Genomic DNA, 25,000 nt, shown 5'->3' with positions numbered 1-25,000 from the left:
TGGTCGAGCCGTTGCTATGGAAACGACAGCGTATCGACATTACGTCCCTGTGGACGAGCCGTTGCTATGGAAACGACAGCGTTTCGACATTACGTCCCTGTGGACGAGCCGTCGCTATGGAAACGACAGCGTATCGACATTACGTCCCTGTGGTCGAGCCGTTGCTATGGAAACAACAGCGTATTAGATTAGAACGAGCGCGATGTTATATATTTTGAACTTTTCAGTATTAGTTTTGAGAGTGGTGATACTACACCCGTTGACATGTACAGATGTTCTCTGGGGAATACGTTCCTCCAGGAGAACCATAAACCCTTCCACAGAGTAATCCTACAGCAGTGCTTACCCGTTCCAAACGCTCTCTCTTCTTCTCTCTCTTCTCACACTGAACCCTTTACTAACCCTAGAAGAACCTTTCTAAAAGGCAGGCTCCTTCAGTTCTTCCTCTGGAGGAACCACTACAGATGTAAGCAGAACCCTGCTACAGTGTTTACCTAACAGAAAGGGTTCCAGGTAGATCCTCATTTAGGAATACTTTATGCAGATATTCCATTCATTCCAAAGGGTTCACAAACCCAACTGAGCGCCGTGGAGAACCCTTAAAGGAACTTTATTTCGGACTCTAGGAGAGGAAAAAGTCTTGGCGTGGTGAGAACGCCATTCGTGCGGAACGAAATCAGACGTGTCTGTTGTTGGAGTCCTTGTTTTTTTTCCTTCTCACCATTCTCGGTCTGATTGTGAGGGAACGCTGCGCGTGTAAATCTGCCGTTATTTTGATCATCAGCGCTGTAAAAGGAAGCGGCTTTTCTCCTTGAACTCTCGGCGCTGGTGCTCATGGTGCGAGCTGCAGCGGGGGATTAAACACCATGAATGCAGCGTTTATCAATGGACTGATTTTCAAAAGCGTGATTATGCGACTTGTCGTGATGCGTTAACGCCGGAGTGTACACACGTCCGTGTCTGATCTCAGCAGCTGTCTGTGTTTAATCTGGATTATGGCGAGTGTGTGAAAGCGACGCTACACAGCGAGAGCTCCCCGCAGAGCGCCATCTAAAGGCTCACCGCAGGGGGCGGCTCACGGTTCCCACGAGGCCTTGCTTCCAAAAACAGCAGCGCAAACACGAGGAGAAAAATCAGACAAGCTTTCCGATCCAAACAGCATTTTCATTTACTGCGTGTGTGTGTTCATGTGTTTATGGGTCATTTACACATTAAAGGGAGGAGCTTTAATCCACCACCGAAGCTGTGAGATCTTCAGGAAGATGCTCAGATCTCTACATCAGTAGAACAGAAGATCTATCGTAGCCTCTATGTTGTCGAGCTACAAGATTAAACCTGCGCTAATAATTAGGTGCAACTTTTACTGTAAATGAAACCACTGCGTGATGCTGAAACCCATCAGAGTGTACACGAGAGATCTTCAGGAGCTTATGAGCCAGGAGTAAGAGCTTGAGCAGGTTCTGTAGTGAAGAAAGGTCGTGTTCTTCTGATGTGGTGAAGAAGAAACCAGCAGGATCGTCACATCACCGATCAGAGAAGTTAAGTCTGCCATTTACCGTCATCCACAACGGGACAGGTGAAGGAGAACTCTATACCTGCAGTTCTGGATCAGATTCAGATCTCCTTATTCAGGAAGTGATGTCAGAAATACAGTCCGAGACCTTCTGAGAAACGTGTGAGGTCGATGAAGGAAAGAAGTACACGTGAAGTGTGTCGTAGGCGAAGCAGCGACACAGAGAGCCATGAGATGAACCAGAGTGAGCATGAAGTGAAGTTCTGAACCCTGAGGGACTCCTGAACTTCTCCAGGATCCAGAGTACTGATCACGTACATCCTGAAAGCCAGATCATGGAGACGCTCCTGATTATTATTATTATTATTATTATTACTATTTGTGACTGAGAGATCGTATAATGCATATTACCCATAATGCACCATGAGAATAAGATTTAACAATAAGAAATGGCCGACATTCACATGATCTGTTGCGACATTATCCACAAAATAAAACTATTTACTTAGAAATAAATCAATTAATGTAGAATTAAAATCTAAGAGTTGAATTGAATCTTACTACATCTGACTTAAGTTTTAAAATCCGCTCGAGTCAATGATGACTCGAGTCTGTCAAACAAAGTAATATTATAACAAAGTAAAGATGAATTTAAATTAAAAGACCAGTGGCTTAAAAAAGAAATAACAACAGGCTTCGTTTCAAACCTGATGACCTTCAGTAGCCCTAGATCTTTTAAAAGAATGAAATGAGTTACGACTGATCATTCTCATTTCCACGTTAATTTCACCGTCATGAAGTTCAGGGCGTCCTGACTGATCTGACCAACCGGTGCCAGCTACGGTCGCCATGGTAACTGTGCGGATCAGGAACAGGAAGTCCAGGCCACTCTGACGTACGTTTCCAGCTCTGTTAATTTCCCAAATAAGCGTCGTGATGCAGTCAAGTGCTTTCCAATTTCCAGGCCGACACGGGACTCAACGACGACGGCGAATTTTTAATTTTACTGCACAAACTGTTTATTTATTTCTCCTTTGTTGCGTGCGGAAAACCAATTCGGCCGATCCTCTCCTCCAGATTGGATGTTAGATGAAACAACGATGAAGTACACGAGACGGAAAAACGAACAAATATCAATCTCTTAAAACTAATTGCTGTTTAATTGTACATGTTTTTTGGGACTGGACAAAATCAGTAGCGAGACGGAGAAATGAGGACGCTACAGAGAGTTCCGTTCATTTCACATGGTTTGTGCTGGTTGCTGTCGTGATGCTAGAGATGAACTCCTCCTGCTGAGGGTTTACGCTGAAGATGATGTAGTAGAGCGCGTCCTGAGTACAGCCGGGGTATCATATATTATTTATACCATAGTACCGTCAGTAACGCTGTACGTGCGGCACTTAATACTATTTTCACTAAAACGACAGAATACACAAAGATTAGTGACACTCCATTTAACTTCAGTTCTTTACCTTAATCTTTAAAGATGTGTTTAAACGCTAAAATTAGCCGCGTTCGCCGGTAAACGAGTTAACGCCACTCTAACCGCTGTGGTTAAAGGCTAAAATTAGCCGCGTTCGCCGGTAAACGAGTTAACGCCACGCTAACCGCTGTGGTTAAAGGCTAAAATTAGCCGCGTTCGCCGGTAAACGAGTTAACGCCACTCTAACCGCTGTGGTTAAACGCTAAAATTAGCCGCGTTCGCCGGTAAACGAGTTAACGCCACTCTAACCGCTGTAGTTAAACGCTAAAATTAGCCGCGTTCGCCGGTAAACGAGTTAACGCCACTCTAACCGCTGTGGTTAAACGCTAAAATTAGCCGCGTTCGCCAGTAAACGAGTTAACGCCACGCTAACCGCTGTGGTTAAACGCTAAAATTAGCCGCGTTCGCCGGTAAACGAGTTAACGCCACGCTAACCGCTGTGGTTAAACGCTAAAATTAGCCGCGTTCGCCGGTAAACGAGTTAACGCCACGCTAACCGCTGTGGTTAAACGCTAAAATTAGCCGCGTTCGCCGGTAAACGAGTTAACGCCACTCTAACCGCTGTAGTTAAACGCTAAAATTAGCCGCGTTCGCCGGTAAACGAGTTAACGCCACTCTAACCGCTGTGGTTAAACGCTAAAATTAGCCGCGTTCGCCGGTAAACGAGTTAACGCCACGCTAACCGCTGTGGTTAAACGCTAAAATTAGCCGCGTTCGCCGGTAAACGAGTTAACGCCACGCTAACCGCTGTAGTTAAACGCTAAAATTAGCCGCGTTCGCCGGTAAACGAGTTAACGCCACGCTAACCGCTGTGGTTAAACGCTAAAATTAGCCGCGTTCGCCGGTAAACGAGTTAACGCCACGCTAACCGCTGTGGTTAAACGCTAAAATTAGCCGCGTTCGCCGGTAAACGAGTTAACGCCACGCTAACCGCTGTGGTTAAACGCTAAAATTAGCCGCGTTCGCCGGTAAACGAGTTAACGCCACTCTAACCGCTGTGGTTAAACGCTAAAATTAGCCGCGTTCGCCGGTAAACGAGTTAACGCCACGCTAACCGCTGTGGTTAAACGCTAAAATTAGCCGCGTTCGCCGGTAAACGAGTTAACGCCACGCTAACCGCTGTGGTTAAACGCTAAAATTAGCCGCGTTCGCCGGTAAACGAGTTAACGCCACGCTAACCGCTGTGGTTAAACGCTAAAATTAGCCGCGTTCGCCGGTAAACGAGTTAACGCCACGCTAACCGCTGTGGTTAAACGCTAAAATTAGCCGCGTTCGCCGGTAAACGAGTTAACGCCACGCTAACCGCTGTGGTTAAACGCTAAAATTAGCCGCGTTCGCCGGTAAACGAGTTAACGCCACTCTAACCGCTGTGGTTAAACGCTAAAATTAGCCGCGTTCGCCGGTAAACGAGTTAACGCCACGCTAACCGCTGTGGTTAAACGCTAAAATTAGCCGCGTTCGCCGGTAAACGAGTTAACGCCACTCTAACCGCTGTGGTTAAACGCTAAAATTAGCCGCGTTCGCCGGTAAACGAGTTAACGCCACGCTAACCGCTGTGGTTAAACGCTAAAATTAGCCGCGTTCGCCGGTAAACGAGTTAACGCCACTCTAACCGCTGTGGTTAAACGCTAAAATTAGCCGCGTTCGCCGGTAAACGAGTTAACGCCACGCTAACCGCTGTGGTTAAACGCTAAAATTAGCCGCGTTCGCCGGTAAACGAGTTAACGCCACGCTAACCGCTGTGGTTAAACGCTAAAATTAGCCGCGTTCGCCGGTAAACGAGTTAACGCCACGCTAACCGCTGTGGTTAAACGCTAAAATTAGCCGCGTTCGCCGGTAAACGAGTTAACGCCACGCTAACCGCTGTGGTTAAACGCTAAAATTAGCCGCGTTCGCCGGTAAACGAGTTAACGCCACGCTAACCGCTGTGGTTAAACGCTAAAATTAGCCGCGTTCGCCGGTAAACGAGTTAACGCCACTCTAACCGCTGTGGTTAAACGCTAAAATTAGCCGCGTTCGCCGGTAAACGAGTTAACGCCACGCTAACCGCTGTGGTTAAACGCTAAAATTAGCCGCGTTCGCCGGTAAACGAGTTAACGCCACGCTAACCGCTGTGGTTAAACGCTAAAATTAGCCGCGTTCGCCGGTAAACGAGTTAACGCCACGCTAACCGCTGTGGTTAAACGCTAAAATTAGCCGCGTTCGCCGGTAAACGAGTTAACGCCACGCTAACCGCTGTGGTTAAACGCTAAAATTAGCCGCGTTCGCCGGTAAACGAGTTAACGCCACGCTAACCGCTGTGGTTAAACGCTAAAATTAGCCGCGTTCGCCGGTAAACGAGTTAACGCCACGCTAACCGCTGTGGTTAAACGCTAAAATTAGCCGCGTTCGCCGGTAAACGAGTTAACGCCACGCTAACCGCTGTGGTTAAACGCTAAAATTAGCCGCGTTCGCCGGTAAACGAGTTAACGCCACGCTAACCGCTGTGGTTAAACGCTAAAATTAGCCGCGTTCGCCGGTAAACGAGTTAACGCCACGCTAACCGCTGTGGTTAAACGCTAAAATTAGCCGCGTTCGCCGGTAAACGAGTTAACGCCACGCTAACCGCTGTGGTTAAACGCTAAAATTAGCCGCGTTCGCCGGTAAACGAGTTAACGCCACTCTAACCGCTGTGGTTAAACGCTAAAATTAGCCGCGTTCGCCGGTAAACGAGTTAACGCCACGCTAACCGCTGTGGTTAAACGCTAAAATTAGCCGCGTTCGCCGGTAAACGAGCGTCTACACGTGGTTTATTTTGTATTTTGTTGAATTCCGAATGAACACAGTATTACTCGGTATCGTGATACGTCTGCTGGAACAGTATCGTAAAATATGTTCATGGTATCATGACGACCCCGAATCCTACTCGTGGAACACATCCAATCACAGCTGGAATCAGTCCTGGAGAAGAGTATCGCAGCGAACCGCACCACAATCATCTGGGCTCCTGCACAGTGATGAGGTCAGAGTCACGCAGCAGCGTCTGATGTGGGATCTGTTAGTATCGGAGCATCCCTCATGATTATACTCGAATCGGAACGAGCGTCTGTACCACTGAGTACTCTCAATGCTTACACTGTGCAGCGCCATATCTGTTCAAATCATACACGATATTTACGGCATTAAGAGCAGACGCCGTTATCCAGAGCCGCGTGCATTTATCTCATCTATACGGCTGAGCAGTTGAGGGATAAGGGCCTTGCTGGGATTTGACCTCATGACCTTCTGATCATCAGTCCACGTCGTCTAATCTAAACAGGAAATGCCGTCCATATTTAATAAAAGTCTGTTTTTTAAGTAGCAGGTTCAGTCGCTGGGGTGAATTTACACACACTTTCAATCTGCTCAGTATGCACACACACACACACACACACACACACACACACACACACACACGCACTCTCAGCGTCCTGACGTTTCCCTGATCGATGTGTGTTCGATAGCACGATCGTGGCTGATCATTACAATAACAGACTTAAACATTTCAGGCTGAACGCCAGCGCACGTCTCCGGATGAGTCGTCTCGCACTGTTCTGTGACGCCGGGTTTAAAGTATTAAAAGTTTAAATCCAGCATCTCAACACGGATTAAGAGATCGACAGCGTGAGGAGATCAGCGCACGCAAAACATCATCACTCATTAATACACTTTTCTGCTTTTCTTTTCCTGCTTAAACCCTCACACACACACACACACACACACACACACACACACACACACACACCGCCAACCTTCTGATTTTATAGGATCATTTCTGACCAATCAGAGTCCAGGATTCAGCAGGCGTGTGCTGAAACACTAACACTTTTATTCCACATTGTTCATCTCAGGCTTCAGATCATCTCACTGAAGTGTCTGTGAGAGAAATATTTAAAGGTATGGAGTTATTCGGTGTGTTCGTCTCTCTCAGAGGTGAAAGTGGAGCGTCGCTGAATATTTCATATTTTAATATTTAACTCTTCACTTCTCACCTTTTCCAGCCGTCATTAAGACGAAAGCGGCGCTTTATGAAGCTATGAATTAAAAAGCATCTGTTCACGCTGAGAGTTTGACAGCGTCGGGTTGGCGTCTGTCAGGAGCCGACGTTCACGCCGCGCGTTTTATCCTCCCGCTTCATCACACACTATTACAAGGAGAAAATATTTAGCGTCTCAGAGGAGCATCATTAACGCAGCTAGCGTTCAGTGAAAGTTTGTACATCTGCGCTCGAAGCTCCTGAGCTTTAACGCCTAAACTGTTTCCTCCTGTCTGAGGTGTAAAGCCCGGAGAACGACAGGAAGTGATGGAGCAGGAGGAAAACAGCACGTTAGGGGTAAACGATGCTAAAATAAACAACTGCTCACGTTCTAAACGTGTCTAAACGAACGATCCGGCTAGAAAACAGGCGCAAAGCTGACAGATATCTGTTTAGGTTTGTTTCGCAAACATGAAATGTAACTATTAAAGGATAAAAAGTCTGATGTGTCATTCTTAATAAATAAAAGGTGTCAGGTTGCTGTGGTATAAATGAAATAAAACTTGGGGGCGTGTATGTTAGAGGAAAACCGTTAGTGTTTGTGTTTGCATGAGAACTGTTCACGCTGATTATTACGCAGGAAGAGCATATTGCTTTGATTAATATGGATATTACTGCTTATTGCTATAAAATCTAAAGAGAGCAGATTTAAACGATTAAAATGTGCAGCATCAGGGGGCGTGGCCTAAAAATGTAAAGGTTATATGTAAGAAGTGTTTGAGATGTTTCTAGTTCGGAGTTAAGTCGTATATTTAACACGGGTTGCAGGCGTGTTTCGAGGCGATCGCATATCGAACGTCTTGTTAGAACTTTAAAATATTTTAAAGTGTTTTATTTATAAAAATACGCTAATTATGAAATGTTTGTAACGTTGGTGCTGAGGTGTATAGACCTGTGATGATGTTGAATGTATGTTAGTTTAATTCGCACGTAAACAGCAACGATGCAGCAACACGCCACGTAAAGAAACGCTTTTAATACTGGAGTGTAGATCGCAGTGACGGTTTTGTACCAGAGAGGGCGACATTCCCAAATCTTACACGCTCTCTATAGCAAGAGGAAAATAATACGTACTCTCTCTCTTTCTCTGTTTGTCTCTTTCTCTCTCTCTCTGTCTGTCAGTCTGTCTCTCTAATCGAATAGAATTTTAATCCAGACGTTCGTTCTCAGCACAGGGTCCATCTACAGAGAGATCTCCAGGTCTCAGGTCTGATGGAACGAGAACGTTTCTCTGTGGTGTGTGGAGGTTTTTGGATGCGGCGGTGGTTCACCTGCAGTCTTCTGGCCAGTAATGGTGTATTTCTGCCGTCACTGCAAAACCATAATTCATACTAACAGCCTCGCTCGGCTTTTCTCCATTTTCCTTCACGCTGTTGTGGCGTGACGTCTCCGTGAATAATGTAGAAATGAATTAAGTCTTAGACGTGGCTCCCGAATCCGCCGGTAAAATATTTCCGCCCGGCCCGAGCGTGGTTTTATCTCGCCTCGTAATGCAGAGCCGGAGTTTAAGTGCTGAGTCGGACAAACCATTTCTCACTTTGCCTACATCTCCACTCTCATATCGTATGTTTCACTTTTATCTCCTCGTACTGCACCGATTACCCGGAGTTATACCCTCTCTCTACGCAGTCAGGAAAATAAAAATAAAATATTTACTCCGTCCTCTAACTCCAAATGTAGTCCGTTAGCCGAGATGTCCGAGTACCTGTTTGGTCCAAACCCTCACACACTCGCTAAAGAAACCCTCACACACTCGCCTCCAAAACCTGCAGCCCTACTCAGACGGGATTAGTCTTCTGCTGATCATTAGTAGGTCACATGACCACAAAATGTACCTATAACCCTGCTAGGAACTCAATAACTTCCCTAAAACCCCCGGAAGCATCGCTTCTCCGACCACACCTGGTCTATATTTTATTGTTCTGCGTTTTAAACTGCTTTCGGTCTCCGCCTTCAAATGTTAGGCCACGCCCCTTGTCCGAGTCTGATACTGAGGAAGAACTGAGCGATTCGGCTTCATGTAGACGCTGTGATTGTCTTCCTCGCTGTAACTTTTCTCTTTATAGCTGAATGAGGAGATGTGACGCTAAACTGGATGCCATAAGTTTCCACTGCTTGTTAGCGACATTAGCGCATTAGCATCATAGCTTTAAATCAAATACACAAACTTCACACAGCAATCGACTGAAGCGGACGTTTTACCTTCAGACTTTATACAGTACTTTTAAGGTATGTAGTGATTAGCTGGAATCCGCTACACTGGATCAGATGATTAACACATCGTTCCTGTCGTATTTCAGCTCCGTTTATAAAGTTTTGGCCAAAAAAAATAATATAAAAAGGTCTGACATTTTCTCCTCTGCCCTTTGAGAAAGTCGTCTCTGACAGTTCCATTATTCAGCCGCGGTCTTTAAAGACACCCACGAGAGACAGTAGGTGTCCTCTCCCGATGCTTTATCTGTGAAAAATGAGCCGGAAGAAAAGACTAATTAACCTTAAAAAAATGTCCAACTGCGAGCTTTTATTTCATTCTGGGAGTAATATCACACTTTACAATCCATTAGCAAACCAGAGACTGGTTCAGGACCGAGCTGGTTTACGATATCATCACGACTTTTTAAACTGCGCTGATTAGGAAATAATTACACTTCTGCCTCTACGAGTTTAACTCTACTGTCCAAAATCACACACTCCACGGACAGTTCGATCCTATTCAACAGATTACACACTGATCTGGGACGTAGCCAAAATCAGCCAGCATCTCCGTGGATCCAGCTAGCTACCTGTACAGTTAGCATGCTGAAAACTCTACTCCTATATTAGTGCACTATTCTGAAGACCTACGTAGTGTACTGTGTATCGTTTAGTGTATAATATAAATGTTATTTTATGGTTTTGTGATTTAACTACAACCGGGAAAGCTTTCATGTCGATGTTAATTCCTAGCTAGCGTGCTAACTACGCACAACTTTGCATTCTAAAAAGCAAACCTGTTTAGTGAGGTCACTATTTTGATTGACTAGTTAGTATGGTTCAGTGTATAAAGTGTTACAGAAATATATTATTTTATCATTTTAGACGTAGCCATAACAAAGGGGGAAAAAGATTCTTTATGGATGCTAAACATGTAGCTAGCCACCTAACTAGTTAGCTTAAAAGGCTAGAACGCTAAATACAGTGTAGTTAACTGTCTGAAAAGTATCTGCACTGTTTAGTACACTAGAAGGTGAATGTACGGCACACAGGGCAGAAAGTACCAGGACTTAGATGTTAAAAGAAAAGAACATCCCTGTGTTAGCATTTGAGTAAAATCATTAGCATCAGAACTAGCTAACTAGCTAAATAAATAGTTAGCATATTAAAAAAATCATGTGCACTGTCCTGAAGGAATTTTTAGTCTGGTTTAGTGTATAAAGTGCAATGTAAACATGTTATTTGATGGTTTGGGACGTAACCACTACTGGGAAAGCTTCTTTGTGGATGCTAGCTAGCTAATTAGTTAGCTTAGAGAGTTAGAAAGCCAACGAAAATACGCTGTTTGACTAAAATCCAAATGTAAATAGAGTAGTATTTAGATGAGCTAGTTAGTATTATTTAGTGTGGGAAGTGTAATGTAAACATTATTAATGTAAACAAAGCTGGAAAAGGTGTTGTTATGGATGCTAAACGCATGTTGCTAATGCCCCTGTGGTGGTTCACTATTTAGCACACCAGAAGGTGAATCCTCCCTACACAGATCCCAGAACAGTAAATATCAGGTGATGTTAAAAGCATGTCCATGTGTTAGCGTTTGAAGAAGAAGGAAATGAGCTGGATTTGTGTTCCACACTGAGATTTCTCACAGAGCCTCGGTGCTAAACAACACATCTGTGAATAATAAGGATCATCTGAGGGAAACTTTAATGAAAGAAAAACAGATCCTGATGGCGTTCTCGCACTCCTGAACCCCGACGGTGACGGTAAGTTATTCAGAATCGATCTCCGCCGAGTCTGAATCATTACCTGGTGATTTCCTCATTTTTTTCCTCTTCCTGGTCGCGGCGGGAGGAGAGAGCGAGGCCCAGACGCCGGGGGAGTGTGTGCTTTATGCGCGACGGGAGTGATGGCACGCGCGATGCTACAGTAAATATCTAATACCTAGAGTCCAATTATACCAGGAGGAAAAAAATCGCCCAGAAAGGAGATTTAATAAAGTCCCAGATGACAGATTTTTTAAATCTATTTTTATCTTCTCTGTCTGAAAGAAAACAGAGACAGAATTTTTTCAGTCAGAAAGCTTCGGTGTCAAAATAAATAATCCGCCTTTTTATCCGCGTGTTTGCTAATGCGATTAGCATGGAAGATTAGCGTGACTAACACTTTCATCATTCTTACTCACAGTGTCTGAAGGACATTTAGCATTTTAGAAGTAGATTCTTTTCCTTTAACAGCATGTGTGTGTAGCTGAGCAAGTGTTTTATTCCCCTCATACCACAGAACAACGTTTATTTATTAAATAATTACATTTAATAATGAACAAGTGACTTCCCGTTCTCACTTACACTACAGCAGCTATAAACACTCGCTCCCTCACCATCTCTCTTTATTCTCTCTCTTTATTCTCTCTCTCTATTCTCTCTCTTTATTCTCTCTTTATTCTCTCTCTATTCTCTCTCTTTATTCTCTCTTTATTCTCTCTCTATTCTCTCTCTTTATTCTCTCTCTCTATTCTCTCTCTTTATTCTCTCTTTATTCTCTCTCTCTATTCTCTCTCTTTATTCTCTCTCTCTATTCTCTCTCTATTCTCTCTCTTTATTCTCTCTCTCTATTCTCTCTCTATTCTCTCTCTCTATTCTCTCTCTTTATTCTCTCTTTATTCTCTCTCTCTATTCTCTCTGTTTATTCTCTCTCTCTATTCTCTCTCTTTATTCTCTCTCTTTATTCTCTCTCTCTATTCTCTCTCTTTATTCTCTCTCTCTATTCTCTCTCTTTATTCTCTCTCTCTCTATTCTCTCTCTCTATTCTCTCTCTATTCCCTCTCTCTATTCTCTCTCTATTCTCTCTCTATTCTCTCTCTTTATTCTCTCTCTTTATTCTCTCTCTCTATTCTCTCTCTTTATTCTCTCTCTCTATTCTCTCTCTTTATTCTCTCTCTCTCTATTCTCTCTCTCTATTCTCTCTCTATTCCCTCTCTCTATTCTCTCTCTATTCTCTCTCTATTCTCTCTCTTTATTCTCTCTTGTTGTGTGTGTTAGTGTGAAACAGTAGTGAAGTGTAAACTCTGTGATGAAGATGATGAAATCTGAAAGTTCCAGCTTTACCTCTGACTGTTACACAGCGCTGACACTGGAGACTCCTTCCCTACATGTTACATAAATGACAGAAAACTTCAACATCAATGATTAATCTGTTTATTATCAGTGGAGCGTGCGCTGTACACGTCCCTCTGAAGGAGCCGTTACTATAGAAACGATATCGGATGAGAGCGAGTGCATTAATATAAACCTGCGCTACTGTCCGAGTCGCTGTTCAAGAGAATTAATCACCACCTTCTGACCAATCAGAATGCAGGACTCAGCAGTGCAGTACATAATGTCATAGCCTTCAATCCTGATGTTTAGAATTTTTTAAATATTTGTTTACATTTTCTGTGTGGTAAATAATAATCTTATTTATCCAATCACAACGCTCTCTGCCCATAGGCCTCCTCTGATTGGCTGCTGGCAGTTAACATTGGTGTAGTAATTAAATGATATTGAATGATTATGTGATTATCACTCAGTGTGATGTATTTTATCTAACAATACAACACACACGTGCAAAAAATACGTTTTCTAATTCAGCCAATCAGACGGTCCGAGTCGACGTGTTCTCCCTGGTGTGTCAGAGTTCTGCCTTCAGCTCACTCCAGGCTTTAGCGTGAGATTTTATTCCCTCGTTCCTCGTTATTAATTCGGCTCGGGGCGACGCTGACAGGACGGGGAACGGGGACGAGACCAACGACGCGTGACCTCAAAAATCCATCAGAGTGACCAACACACAGGACATGACCTCTGACCTTTCCACCTCATCCTCACCGGTGAGATCGATGCATCATCAGGACACACACACACACACACACACACACACACACACACACTCACACACACGCAAAGCAAGCTAATCCTCATCCTCAGATGAATCAGTCGGAGCAAAACACACCGTATTACACTGAGCTCTCCGCGAAATGTTTCATATGAAGGTGAAATAAAAATGAAAACAGAATAAAACTGAAATGTTCACTGATATTTATTTACTAATATTTCATTTCAGGGAGAGAGTGGATGTATATAATATACGAGTTGTTCCAGTTATCACTTTACTGAATTATGTACATTTTAATAAGCAGAAAACATAAATAATTAATGAAATAAATAAATACTGTGGCTTTTTTTGTTTTTCTAAAAATTGTTTATTTTAACGATAATGTACTTTGATATTTTACCTTTAAGAATTAAAATCACAGCCAAAGTCTGATTAAAAAAAAAGAAAATGAAAAAAAAACAACTGCACAAAACTTAATGTTCAAACAAAACAAACATTTATTATATTAATACTGTTACTATATTATTACAAATAATACTGTGCATTATGAGAATATAATACTATAAATGTTTAAAATGTGATTTTTGGACCTTCACTGTTATGTAAAAATAATAATAAATAATAACAAGAAATAAAATAAAGAAATAATAAAAGGTTTTTATGATCATTTTGCAGTTTAGATTTTTATCTCTCACTAAACATCACACAAATAATCTAAAATATAAACACTAACTGTAGTGCTTTATTCGAATTATTACAAAATCTACATCTAAAACAGGAGTGTGAATAAACGCTCAAAGACAAAACACAGAAATAAATAAATAAAGACATATTTACATTCAAATAAAACTTTCTCCATTTTGAGTTACAACAATATATTTAAATATATTTTTTCTGTCATTTTTATTATTGAATTTTTCCTAATTTAATCATTTTTTAAAAATATAATTTAACTTCCTTTCATGGAGCAAAATGAAAAAAAATCCTATTAACAAAAATTTCCTTCAGATCAAAGTTTTATGTTGGGGAAATAATCATTCATTTATATAATATATACATTTTAAAATTATATATATATTTTAAATGTTAAAATGACTGTTGTGGTCTTGTTCCATCTCTAATATTTACTTAAGTACGATCTTTCTGTAGTTTTTCCACCACGGGACCAAAGTGACACTAAACATGAACGTCAGTTAGTTAGCTAAACCCTCCGCTGTTAACCGCCGCTAACGGGACGACGTTCACCGGCGCTAACGGGACGATGTTCACCGCCGCTAACGGGACGACGTTCACCGGAGCTAACGGGACGACGTTCACCGCCGCTAACGGGACGACGTTCACCGCCGCTAACGGGACGACGTTCACCGCCGCTAACGGGACGACGTTCACCAGAGCTAACGGGACGACGTTCACCAGAGCTAACGGGACGACGTTCACCGCCGCTAACGGGACGACGTTCACCAGAGCTAACGGGACGACGTTCACCAGAGCTAACGGGACGACGTTCACCGCCGCTAACGGGACGACGTTCACCGCCGCTAACGGGACGACGTTCACCAGAGCTAACGGGGCGACGTTCACCAGAGCTAACGGGACGACGTTCACCGCGGCTAACGGGACGACGTTCACCAGAGCTAACGGGGCGACGTTCACCAGAGCTAACGGGACGACGTTCACCGGCACTAATGGGACGACGTTGACCGGAGCTAACGGGACGACGTTGACCGGAGCCAACGGGACGACGTTCACCGGAGCTAACGGGACGACGTTGACCGGAGCTAACGGGACGACGTTGACCGGAGCCAACGGGAAGACGTTCACCAGAGCTAACGGGACGACGTTGACCGGAGCCAACGGGACGACGTTCACCAGAGCTAACGGGACGACGTTCACCGGCGCTAATGGGACGACGTTGACCGGAGCTAACGGGACGACGTTGACCGGAGCCAACGGGACGACGTTCACCGGCGCCAACGGGACGACGTTCACCAGAGCTAACGGGACGACGTTCACCGGCGCTAACGGGACGACGTTGACCGGCGCCAACGGGACGATGTTCACCGCCGACAACGGTGACCGGCGCCAATGGGACGACGTTCACCGGCGCTAACGGGACGATGTTCACCGGCGCTAACGGGACGACGTTGACCGGCGCCAACGGGACGATGTTCACCGCCGACAACGGTGACCGGCGCCAATGGGACAACGTTCACCGGCGCTAACGGGACGATGTTAACCGCCGCTAACGGGACGACGTTCACCGGCGCTAACGGGACGATGTTCACCGCCGCTAACGGGACGACGTTCACCGGAGCTAACGGGACGACGTTCACCGGCGCTAACGGGACGACGTTCACCGCCGCTAACGGGACGACGTTCACCGCCGCTAACGGGACGACGTTCACCAGAGCTAACGGGACGACGTTCACCAGAGCTAACGGGACGACGTTCACCAGAGCTAACGGGACGACGTTCACCGCCGCTAACGGGACGACGTTCACCAGAGCTAACGGGACGACGTTCACCAGAGCTAACGGGGCGACGTTCACCAGAGCTAACGGGACGACGTTCACCGGCACTAATGGGACGACGTTGACCGGAGCTAACGGGACGACGTTGACCGGAGCCAACGGGACGACGTTCACCAGAGCTAACGGGACGACGTTCACCGGAGCCAACGGGACGACGTTCACCAGAGCTAACGGGACGACGTTCACCGGCACTAATGGGACGACGTTGACCGGAGCTAACGGGACGACGTTGACCGGAGCCAACGGGACGACGTTCACCGGCGCCAACGGGACGACGTTCACCAGAGCTAACGGGACGACGTTCACCGGCGCTAACGGGACGACGTTGACCGGCGCCAACGGGACGATGTTCACCGCCGACAACGGTGACCGGCGCCAATGGGACGACGTTCACCGGCGCTAACGGGACGACGTTCACCGGAGCTAACGGGACGACGTTGACCGGCGCCAACGGGACGACGTTGACCGGCGCCAACGGGACGACGTTGACCGGAGCCAACGGGACGACGTTGACCGGAGTTAACGGGACGACGTTCACCGGCGCTAATGGGACGACCTTGACCGGAGCTAACGGGACGACGTTGACCAGCGCCAACAGGACGACGTTAATCAGAGCCAACAGGACGACATTGACCGGCGCTAACGGGACGACGTTGATCGGCGCCAACAGGACGACGTTAATCAGAGCCAACGGGACGATGTTGATCGGCGCTAACAGGACGATGTAAGCACTTAAAACAGCCTCGAATCCAAACTTCTCAATTTTGGTTTCTCAGAATGTTTCTGAGTAAAATCCTCGTGCTGTTTATAGTTTGGACGTCTGTGTGTATCAGGGCTGGACTCTGATAATAGATTTTACCCATGATGCCTCTCTGTGTGTGTGTGTGTGTGTGTGTTTTCAGCCGGGTTTTGGACTCCATCCTGCTTCTTCTGACTCTCGTTCTCTAAACCAAACCTCACAGATGGACCGAAAAAGCAGGAAATCCTCAAAGCCGAGGAGATCAGCCTCCATCTGCGCCGTGTGAACTGATGAATTAGTTGAACAGATCGCTGTTTTAACGAGGCGGTCTGACCCGAGTCAGGACAACAGATGAAAATCAAACAGCGATGAAATGACAGTTTGTGGAGAATATAATATGGTTTAATAAACGATGGATCTGAAATCGTTTACCCGTAGATCTTTCGCGCGGCTCTTCGGAGACTCGCTACGGCGAACCGCGATCCTGCGACGTTACACACCGATTACACCGTCACGTGGATTTATTTCAGCCACACACCACTTTACTGAACATTTTCTGTTCATTCCACAGCAAATCTACACATGGAGACAAATACGACGAACCACTCCGTTAGAACAAAAGTAATGGCACCCTATACCAGTAGGGGGAGGCGGTGTGTGTCTGTGGGAGCTGAAGCGCCGCAGTGGCCGAGCTGCATTACCGGAAGATTTAACACACAGTGTGCGCTCTTTCACTCTTTACTAAAGGAGGCGCTCTTTCCCTGTTTACTCACCATTTCGTCATTTTTCAGTTCTCTTAGCCTTTTAAGGAGTTTTGTGGGCGTGGACGAATGTAAATGAGCTGTGAATGTGCTGGGCATTTTACAGCTGCTCGTTGTTTATCATCATTAACACAGCAGCAGGAAGAACACCAGTGAAGTTATTCTAAACCTGGTGCGAATTTTCAGTTCGGTTTGGGTGCCGAAACATTTACACACAACTCTCCCTCTCTGCGTTTCATTGAGACTTGGATATTTGGTGTCAGGGTAAGAGTAAAGCGCCGGCTGCGTTGGCGTTTGATCGTCGCTGAGCCGAGTGAACGGAGCTGCACTGGGTGTCGGTGTTTCAGGGATCGGCCGTGTGTCCCGCGCTGATGGAGGAGGAGGAGGAGGAGGAGGAGGAGGAGGATAAAGGCGAAGGTCATCAGGGTCGCTCTCAGTCCAGACGCTGATCTCCTCCACTTTTGTTCAGTGTAATGAGTTTTGTCACAGCGTTTTATTCGATCAGACGGCGGAAACGTCCCGAATCACACACGGGAATACAAATCAGATCCAGTTCCTCACACAGATCCAACATTCCCGAAGATACAGACGTGTAAGTCCTGACTTCTAAATAAACAATTATTACAATAATTACATTAATATTATACGTATATATATATATATATATATATATATATATATATATATATATATATATATATAAAATTATAGCTACATTAATGGACTTCGTGGAGTTTTTTGTCATTGTTGCGGCCAAAAATGTTGGATTGTGCTGCAGCTTTCTTTGTAAATTTGCGATGCAACTTGCGGAGATTTTTCCGCTTTTTTGTGGAAAACGACTCGAATGGCGTGAAAGTTTCGCTCGCAGGGATTTTTTATGTTAAATGGGAGCTTTCAGCTGTGCTCATGTTCAACGCGCGTGAATGGCGAGACGGTTCGGCCGAAGGCGAGTCGTGATGACGTCACATGACGCGTCTCGGCCGAATCCGGTCATTTTGAAAAAGTGCAGCTCTGAATGTTGTGGAGAAACCCTGGAGGAACTGCTGCACTGAACCGAGAGCACACTTCACTGTTTAATCTTTTACTTGTTTATTATATAACTAGTTACTTCATCATGCTCCGTATTTAATTCATACCAAATGTCCTTTTCGTTACACCTATTAAATGACTTATGACTTCGTCTTATTATTATTAGTTGTTGTTGTTGTTCTCCTTCTTAAATAATCATGCTCATTTGCATAGTACAAGTTGTAAACATTCTACACTTTCCCATCCTGCACGGTTCTTTGTTTACATTTCATTTTGTTGTTGTTTACTTTGTTGTTTTTTTGCCAGATAGGCAAATAGGATTTGATTTATTTTCACACACACACGCACACACACACGCGCACACACGCACACACACACGCACACACACACGCACACACACAATCAGATTATGACTACAGTTAAACACAGATCTTCAGCTTAATGAGAGAATTTTCCAAATCTGATCAAATTTACATCTCAAAGCATCAAGGTACAGAGCAGATCGGACAAAAACACAGTAAAAGTTTTGATGTGGGGGGTTTGGGGGGGGTGTTGGGGGTGTGGGGGGGCAGTTGTAATTTAGGGGAAGATCATAAAACAAAAATCACATAAAGAATCTCAAATCAATCAGTAAAGAGTAAAAAGTGCAGCGTTAAAGCCGCTCTGCCCTTCAGAAAAAATCTAATTAAGGAAGAGATTCATGAGATGGAGTGTGTGTGTGTGTGTGTGTGTGTGCGTGTGTGTGTGTGTGTGTGTGTGCGTGTGTGTGTGTGTTTTTGACGCTGAGACGATTTCCTGATTTCAGATGAGTGTCGCGGTCCTTCAGGCTTTTCCAATTTACACTTCAAACCCGAGAAGTCGTTCTTAACACGTGCGCGCGTATATGCGTGTGTGTGTGTGTGTGTGTGTGTGTGTGTGTGTGTGTGTGTGTGTGTGATGGCCCAGTTGTACACAGCAGAAATGTGTTAGAGTGCTCAAAACTCCTTAAAAACCAACATTATCACCTTTTCAGATGTGTGTGATATCCCACAATGCCCCTGTAGAGTCGCGCTTCATCACACCAGCTGCTTATTTTATGCAAATTTCAACAAAATGTAAAATAAATTATGTAAAACGAAGAGTTTGTCCTCGTCTGAGGTTTAAACGTTCTCATGCACAATAACCACATGGCCTGCGTTGAGTATTTGATTTAGATTTATACCATGATCTGGAAAAATGCTCGTTTCTGATTGGCTGAGAGGCGACACCTTTAACCTTTAACCTTTAACCTTTAACCTTTAACCGGGTTCTACCAGAAAGTGTCCTTTTTTAGTAAAACCCAACACATCTGAGACAAACACTGATGTACGTGCTAGCTAGTCATTAGCTACATTACGCTAGCCGTCCATATTTCCCGGTTGCCTAGCAATACTCCTAGTGTACATATTGACTGTAACCATGACAACAAGAGTTAAATAACAGTTTTGTTGCGTTTAAATTACCGCACACTATATTCATTCACCCATAGTACATATCTCCTGCGTAATCCAAAATATTCATTTTAATATAAAGTTTGAAGAAACGTTATTTATGCTTGTTGTCATGGTGAGAAAACACCGCTCAAGGTGTAACCATAGCAACACTCGTATAATGGTTCCGCCTCACTCACCGCCGTCGTGTTCCGCTTTCCCGCCGTTCTCCGTGTCCGTGAGCGTCAGAGCCGAGTTGGACTGACTGGACATTCTAGATTCACGTCCATGCGCTTTAACCCCCCTGTCCCACAGATGAATGGCACAGTCCGGAGAGATGGAGACTCCCCCCGCGTTCTGGACGCGATGGTCCAGCCCGGTTTCAGCACAAAAGCTCAGACCGCGGCGAGGAGCTGCAGAGCAAATCCCCAACTGATGCAGCGACAAAGACTGAGCTGAAAAACACACAAATAAACAAACATCACACAAATAAACAAACATCACACAAATAAACAAACATCACGTAAATAAACAAACATCACGTAAATAAACAAACATCACACAAATAAACAAACATCACGTAAATAAACAAACATCACACAAATAAACATACATCACGTAAATAAACAAACATCACACAAATAAACAAACATCACGTAAATAAACAAACATCACACAAATAAACAAACATCACGTAAATAAACAAACATCACACAAATAAACAAACATCACGTAAATAAACAAACATCACACAAATAAACAAACATCACGTAAATAAACAAACATCACACAAATAAACATACATCACGTAAATAAACAAACATCACACAAATAAACAAACAAACATCACATAAATAAACAAACATCACACAAATAAACATACATCACGTAAATAAACAAACATCACAAATAAACAAAAAATCACGTAAATAAACAAACATCACACAAATAAACAAACATCACGTAAATAAACAAACATCACACAAATAAACAAACATCACGTAAATAAACAAACATCACACAAATAAACAAACATCACGTAAATAAACAAACATCACACAAATAAACATACATCACGTAAATAAACAAACATCACACAAATAAACAAACAAACATCACATAAATAAACAAACATCACACAAATAAACATACATCACGTAAATAAACAAACATCACAAATAAACAAAAAATCACGTAAATAAACAAACATCACACAAATAAACATCACAAATAAACAAAAAATAACGTAAATAAACAAACATCACACAAATAAACAAACATCACGTAAATAAACATACATCACGTAAATAAACAAACATCACAAATAAACAAATCACAAATAAACAAAAAATCACTTAAATAAACAAACATCACACAAATAAACAAACATCACACAAATAAACAAACATCACGTAAATAAAATACATCACACAAATAAACATACATCACGTAAATAAACAAACATCACAAATAAACAAAAAATCACGTAAATAAACAAACATCACACAAATAAACAAACATCACACAAATAAACAAACATCACAAATAAACAAAAAATCACGTAAATAAACAAACATCACACAAATAAACAAACATCACGTAAATAAACAAACATCATGTAAATAAACATACATCACGTAAATAAACAAACATCACACAAATAAACAAACATCACACAAATAAACAAAAAATCACGTAAATAAACAAAAAAACATAAATAAACAAACATCACACAAATAAACAAACATCACACAAATAAACAAACATCACACAAATAAACAAAAAATCACGTAAATAAACAAAAAACATAAATAAACAAACATCACACAAATAAACAAAAAATCACGTAAATAAACAAAAAAACATAAATAAACAAACATCACACAAATAAACAAACATCACACAAATAAACAAACATCACACAAATAAACAAAAAATCACGTAAATAAACAAAAAAACATAAATAAACAAACATCACACAAATAAACAAACATCACACAAATAAACAAACATCACACAAATAAACAAAAAATCACGTAAATAAACAAAAAAACATAAATAAACAAACATCACACAAATAAACAAACATCACACAAATAAACAAAAAATCACGTAAATAAACAAAAAAACATAAATAAACAAACATCACACAAATAAACAAAAAAACATAAATAAACATACATCACACAAATAAACAAACATCACACAAATAAACAAAAAATTATGTAAATAAATATACATCATACAAATAAACAAAAAATCTGGTAAATAAACATCACAGAGATAAACATACATCACACAAATAAACAAACATCACACAAATAAACAAACATCACACAAATAAACAAACATCACACAAATAAACAAACATCATGTAAATAAACAAACATCACACAAATAAACAAAAAATCATACAAAGAAAAAAATCACACAAATAAACAAAAAATCAGGTAAATAAACATCACAGAAATAAACATACATCACACAAATAAACAAAAAATTATGTAAATAAATATACATCACACAAATAAACAAACATCACACAAATAAACAAACATCACACAAATAAACAAACATCACACAAATAAACAAACATCACGCAAATAAACATACATCACGCAAATAAACAAACATCACAAATAAACAAACATCACGTAAATAAACAAACATCACACAAATAAACAAAAAATTATGTAAATAAATATACATCATACAAATAAACAAAAAATCTGGTAAATAAACATCACAGAGATAAACATACATCACACAAATAAACAAACATCACACAAATAAACAAACATCACACAAATAAACAAACATCACACAAATAAACAAACATCATGTAAATAAACAAACATCACACAAATAAACAAAAAATCATACAAAGAAAAAAATCACACAAATAAACAAAAAATCAGGTAAATAAACATCACAGAAATAAACATACATCACACAAATAAACAAAAAATTATGTAAATAAATATACATCACACAAATAAACAAACATCACACAAATAAACAAACATCACACAAATAAACAAACATCACACAAATAAACAAACATCACGCAAATAAACATACATCACGCAAATAAACAAACATCACAAATAAACAAACATCACGTAAATAAACAAACATCACGCAAATAAACAAACATCACAAATAAACAAACATCACACAAATAAACAAAAAATTATGTAAATAAACAAACATCACACAAATAAACAAACATCACACAAATAAACAAACATCACACAAATAAACAAAAAATTATGTAAATAAACAAACATCACACAAATAAACAAACATCACACAAATAAACAAACATCACACAAATAAACAAATCACAAATAAACAAACATCACACAAATAAACAAACATCACACAAATAAACAAACATCACACAAATAAACAAATCACAAATAAACAAACATCACGTAAATAAACAAACATCACAAATAAACAAACATCACACAAATAAACAAAAAATTATGTAAATAAACAAACATCACACAAATAAACAAACATCACACAAATAAACATACATCACACAAATAAACAAACAAACAAACATCACACAAATAAACAAACATCATACAAATAAACATACATCACATAAATAAACAAACATCATGTAAATAAACAAACATCACGCAAATAAACAAACATCACGCAAATAAACAAACATCACACAAATAAACAAACATCACAAATAAACAAACATCATACAAATAAACATACATCACATAAATAAACAAACATCATGTAAATAAACAAACATCACACAAATAAACAAAAAATCATACAAAGAAAAAAATCACACAAATAAACAAAAAATCAGGTAAATAAACATCACAGAAATAAACATACATCACACAAATAAACAAAAAATTATGTAAATAAATATACATCACACAAATAAACAAACATCACAAATAAACAAACATCACGCAAATAAACAAACATCACGCAAATAAACAAACATCACAAATAAACAAACATCACACAAATAAACAAACATCACGCAAATAAACAAACATCACAAATAAACAAAAAATCACACAAAGAAACAAAAAATCAGGTAAATAAACATCACAGAAATAAACAAACATCATACAAATAAACAAAAAAATCACAAATAAACATGCATAACATAAATAAACAAAAAAATCACATAAATAAACATACATCACACAAATAAACAAACATCACACAAATAAACAAACATCACACAAATAAACAAACATCACAAATAAACAAACATCACACAAATAAACAAACATCACACAAATAAACAAAAAATCACGTAAATAAACAAACATCACGTAAATAAACAAACATCACACAAATAAACAAACATCACGTAAATAAACAAACATCACACAAATAAACATACATCACGTAAATAAACAAACATCACACAAATAAACAAACAAACATCACATAAATAAACAAACATCACACAAATAAACATACATCACGTAAATAAACAAACATCACACAAATAAACAAAAAATCACGTAAATAAACAAACATCACACAAATAAACATCACAAATAAACAAAAAATAACGTAAATAAACAAACATCACACAAATAAACAAACATCACGTAAATAAACATACATCACGTAAATAAACAAACATCACAAATAAACAAATCACAAATAAACAAAAAATCACGTAAATAAACAAACATCACACAAATAAACAAAAAATCACGTAAATAAACAAACATCACACAAATAAACAAAAAATCACGTAAATAAACAAACATCACACAAATAAACAAAAAATCAAGTAAATAAACAAACATCACACAAATAAACAAAAAATCACGTAAATAAACAAACATCACATAAATAAACAAACATCACACAAATAAACAAACATCACACAAATAAACAAACATCACATAAATAAACAAACATCACACAAATAAACAAACATTACACAAATAAACAAACATCACGTAAATAAAATACATCACACAAATAAACAAAAAAATCACGTAAATAAACAAAAATCACGTAAATAAACAAAAAATCACGTAAATAAACAAACATCACACCAACAGAGAAATGCTGTAGTGGTTTATTTATTTACTTATACATTTGTTTGTTTCCCAATTGTGTTTATCTATAACATTTAAGAAAAAATGAGATTTATGCCACATGATACAGTTTCTGCTCTTAAGTTATTGTCATGAAATAAACTTAATGAAGGTGAGGACGGATGCAAGTGCAGTAAAAGACGTTTATTAGAGAGAGAGGCAGAGAAATCCAAAATGGTAATCCAAAGCGTGGTCTAATAACAGGCAAAAGGTCAGGCGATATACAAAAGGCATAAACTGGGCGAGGCTCGAATCGAAAATGAGAAAC

At 40.9% G+C, this 25,000-nt stretch overlaps 1 protein-coding gene across 2 annotated transcripts in view; it reads right to left on the bottom strand.

Moving 5' to 3' along the window:
• Positions 1-19,255: 19,255 nt before the first annotated feature.
• Positions 19,256-25,000, bottom strand: part of LOC128612096 (teneurin-3) — a 40,091-nt gene continuing 34,346 nt past the window's right edge. For both annotated transcript variants that reach the window (XM_053632022.1, XM_053632021.1), the window contains one exon: positions 19,256-20,076. In XM_053632022.1, coding sequence (XP_053487997.1) covers positions 19,814-20,076 — 263 coding nt within the window. In that variant the 3' untranslated portion in view covers positions 19,256-19,813. The remainder of the gene's footprint in view (positions 20,077-25,000) is intronic.

Source organism: Ictalurus furcatus, chromosome 8 (assembly GCF_023375685.1).
Source record: "Ictalurus furcatus strain D&B chromosome 8, Billie_1.0, whole genome shotgun sequence".
Classification (NCBI taxonomy): Eukaryota; Metazoa; Chordata; class Actinopteri; order Siluriformes; family Ictaluridae; genus Ictalurus; species Ictalurus furcatus.
The sequence above is the reverse complement of the archived record's forward strand: the minus strand, read 5'-3'. Positions and strand labels throughout refer to the sequence as shown.